Source organism: Cicer arietinum, chromosome 6 (assembly GCF_000331145.2).
Source record: "Cicer arietinum cultivar CDC Frontier isolate Library 1 chromosome 6, Cicar.CDCFrontier_v2.0, whole genome shotgun sequence".
Taxonomy (NCBI): domain Eukaryota; kingdom Viridiplantae; phylum Streptophyta; class Magnoliopsida; order Fabales; family Fabaceae; genus Cicer; species Cicer arietinum.
Genome location: NC_021165.2, coordinates 2,770,927 through 2,774,664, shown reverse-complemented (window position 1 = coordinate 2,774,664; position 3,738 = coordinate 2,770,927). Strand labels below are relative to the sequence as shown.

Here is a 3,738-nt window from a genome sequence, read left to right as displayed (position 1 = left end):
TAACCGTAGACTCTTTAATATATATACTTCAATTTATTAATTTTTATTAATTAAAATTTACATAAATCTCATTAAATTGTGTGAGTTTCATTTAAGTTTATTAAAATTTATGTTGATTTTAATCAATAAAAAATAGTGTGTTACAAAATATGTATTAAAGAATATGTGATTAATACTATTTTAAATAAAAAATATTAACGTATGAGATATTTTTTCATTATTTTTTATTTTATATTAATTTATTTGTTAAGTTTAGTATAGTTTGTATATATTTTTTTGAATGAATTTCAACTTTCGTACGCCATTATTTACCTCGACAATTTATATTAAGGGTGAATCAACATTTTATTAAATAAACTTATTGATACAATCATATACTACATTTTCCACCTGGTCCACCATAAAGAAAAGCTTGCCGCCAGAAAGGTCCTTCATCACCATGGTACCACAAATCATAACAATTTGAGTCAGTGTCACTATATCGCTTCATATCTTTAGGTTTTACATCATTTTGGTTATAATCTGAATCAATAATTTGAAGTGATCCCATGAAACCCGAGTTTTTGTATTTTTCTTTAGGCAATCTCCCACTACCCATTGGGGGACTATCCATATTAGGTGGAGCATATGTTTGACCTCCAAATCTAATCAATGATGCGCCTGTACTTAAATGAGTGAATAATTGTTTTGGCCAATATCCAATAATAAAAACTGGTTCAGGTACAAACGATAACCACCAATTGCCTGTAGATCGATCCTACAAATATTTAAGCAATAATATATAATTGAATAAGTTAGTAGGATATGATATCAACCAATAAAAAAAAACAAATATTACCTGCTTAGACCATCAATTTAATTATCATTCTTTTCATAATCAATTTTACCTGTTGGATTCTGAAACCCATAAATTCTTTTTTAGTTGATCCAATGCCAGTTTTGATATCAATGGGAACTCCGAGAGTACAATTTTTCATTTGGTTGACTTGTACAAAACCTGAACAATCATAATTGTAACATCCATTGTTTTTTTGACCATCCACCTGCATATTTGAATCAAAATGAGTTTGACCACAATCAAATTATGTATTTTTAAATTATCTAATGCATTATTCTTACCGTCCAATAACCAGTTATACGTAGTTGACTGTCTCCATATAAACTTGGATGAACCTTGCATATCAAGAAATTGATGAAAACAATATATTGAAAAAGAATTTTAAACACAAAAGAATAAAGAATGATCTCTCTCTCCCACACACACAAACAATTTAATTTCATGAAATTAAACAGAAATATTTTGGCTTATACATAATAAAATGTAAATTACCTCAGCTCCAACTCGAATGCTATTACGTTGTATTTCTGGGCCACTTTCAACCCAAATTGAAGATGCACTATATTGATTTTGTTGAAGTGATAGATTATACACACCTATGAATGCATATGCTCCATGAAATGTCATATTTTGCGTTGTATCAAGGGTAACCGTCTGGACAATACAAACGAAACCAATATATGAAATATTCAATATTTCATTTTTTATATATAATTTATAGACAAAATATCTCCTGTGATCCATTATTTTAATTTTAACTAACAAATTAAGTTTTTCATTTTTTTTTACTCGATTTGATATTTTAGTTAATTTTAAATAACGATTGATCATTTATGTTTTAAAATATTAACAATATTAAATATTAACAATATTATCTATTTTTTACAAAAACACAAAATTCACCATCGTCTTCAAAAAAAACTTATAAAATTAACTATCAATTTCAAGAAAATTTATATATTCATCAAAATCAAAACTCAAATTTTCAAATAAACTCGTATCTTTATCTCCATCAAGATCAAATCCATCAAATAAAGAACTCATACTTCAAGATTTGATCCCAAATTTATCAAGATAATATTTTCTTCTTTTTCTATCCTTATTCAAATAAAATCCCTAACCCATATCTTAACATGTGAGTTATTTATTTGATAAATTTGATGTTCTTGTTGGAGATAAAAAAAATATGATTATTTAAAGATTTGAGGTATGATTTTGATGAAAATATGAATTTTGTTAAAGATCACTATTAATTTTCTGAGTTTTGTTTGAAGATGATGGTTAATTTTTTGGATTTATGTAAAAAAGATAAAATTGTTGACATTTTAAAACATAAAAGAACAAACCATTACTTAAAATTAAATAAAAGATTCAATAAATAAATAACTTAAATCTTTATTTTAACGAGAGAGTATTAAGTATGAGTTTTAACACAAGACAACAAATATATAATGTACAATGTTTTGTTTTGAAAAAATTGAGTTATTACCACAAATCAAATGCGAAATTTACTATTTTTAGTCTCCGATCAAAAGTGGTCTAAAAACTCAAAAGATCTATAAAAGAAAATCATTGTAATCTTAATTTGTCAAATTTAAATAATTTAACATATTTACATTTTCTTTTTAACTTCAAACAATTAAGCAATTCACAAACACTGGTGACAACGGATCGACAACCATTGGTGTAGGCCTACTTGCTCCGGCTTGGCTTTGAAGTTTTTAATTTATATTAAAAAATATTTATTTAAGTCAAACAAATATTCAATTATAGGTTATAATTAAAAATCCACAAACACACATGTGCACTGGCCTACTTGCACCAGCTTGGTTTTCAATTTTTAATTTATATTAAAAAATATTTATTTTAATCAAACAAATATTCAATGATAAGTTATCACTAAAAATTCACAAACACATATGCACCAACGCTTATATATATTAATGTCTTCATCTTATTGATTTTTTTTCTTTAGAAACATTGATATATAATATAATGATAATACATATAAAAAATATACACTTACATGATAGCCAGGAGAACTTTGAGAATAATGTCGGAAGTCTTCAATTTGTAAATTTGATGAATTAGTAACAATTTGATGTTTTCTTGTCCTCTTATAAATAGGCACTTTTCCCGTTGGACATTCATTCACGGTTTTTCTATATGATTGTCTAATTCGCACAATATTCTTTACGAAAGTTGGGTAAAGCTATAGTACAATGAAAAAGGAATAAAATAAAGTTCAATTAATAGTGAAGTGTAGTTAAAATTAAAATTCTTTACAAATGAATAAATTAATCTTAAATGAAAAGTTTAATTGAAACATTTGAATAATAAAATGCAAGATAAATTATTTAATTATATATAACTATTGAAGAGCAGGTTTATTAATTAATTACTATACCTGAATTTTGTGGTTTTTTAGCAAGGGATGTTGAAGAGCAGGTTGCTTATAGATATCAACACAATCAAAATCATTGTCCACTTGATGCTGGATTTGTTAACAAAAAATTAACATAAACTAAATCAAGAGTAAAATAAAATAAAAAGGTACAATAAGTGATAGACAATACCAATATGATGTTATTTGATACAGTAGAATGATATTGCTCATCTAATAGAGTTTTGCTACTTGCACCAATGTTGCAACATGCTACACACAAGATTATAACTAGAAAGAGAAATAGCGTCATGATATTAACTTTCAATTTGAAGATAAGTATGTATCTGTATATATATATAGAGAGAGTGATAATATGTTGACTAATGTTGGAATTAATTTTACTAATTCAATATTTAAGTATTGACATAATATATTAATAATCAAACTCATAAAGTTATATATATATATATATATATATATATATATATATATATATATATACATATTTGTATTT

The 3,738-nt window shown here is 25.2% G+C and overlaps 1 protein-coding gene across 1 annotated transcript; it reads right to left on the bottom strand.

Annotated features, from left to right (window-relative positions):
* Positions 1-321: 321 nt before the first annotated feature.
* Positions 322-3,605, bottom strand: LOC101515351 (protein neprosin-like). Its single transcript, XM_004503356.4, has 7 exons — positions 3,415-3,605; positions 3,246-3,332; positions 2,865-3,050; positions 1,331-1,492; positions 1,120-1,173; positions 888-1,043; positions 322-757 (listed from the first exon to the last, which is right to left on the bottom strand). Exons 1-7 carry the CDS (start codon positions 3,532-3,534, stop codon positions 371-373), a joined length of 1,152 nt encoding a protein of 383 aa, XP_004503413.1. The 5' UTR covers positions 3,535-3,605; the 3' UTR covers positions 322-370.
* Between the last annotated feature and the right edge of the window lie 133 nt (positions 3,606-3,738).

What these genes read in the sequence shown, in the direction of transcription:
- LOC101515351 (XM_004503356.4), bottom strand. Translation starts at nt 3,534, where the DNA reads ATGACGCTATTTCTCTTTCTAGTTATAATCTTGTGTGTAGCATGTTGC. An exon ending in TAAAAAACCACAAAATTCAG is followed by an intron (nt 3,051 to 3,245) that starts GTATAGTAATTA and finishes ATTGTACTATAG; the next exon opens with CTTTACCCAACTTTCGTAAA. An exon ending in TGGGTTTCAGAATCCAACAG is followed by an intron (nt 758 to 887) that starts GTAAAATTGATT and finishes AAATATTTGTAG; the next exon opens with GATCGATCTACAGGCAATTG.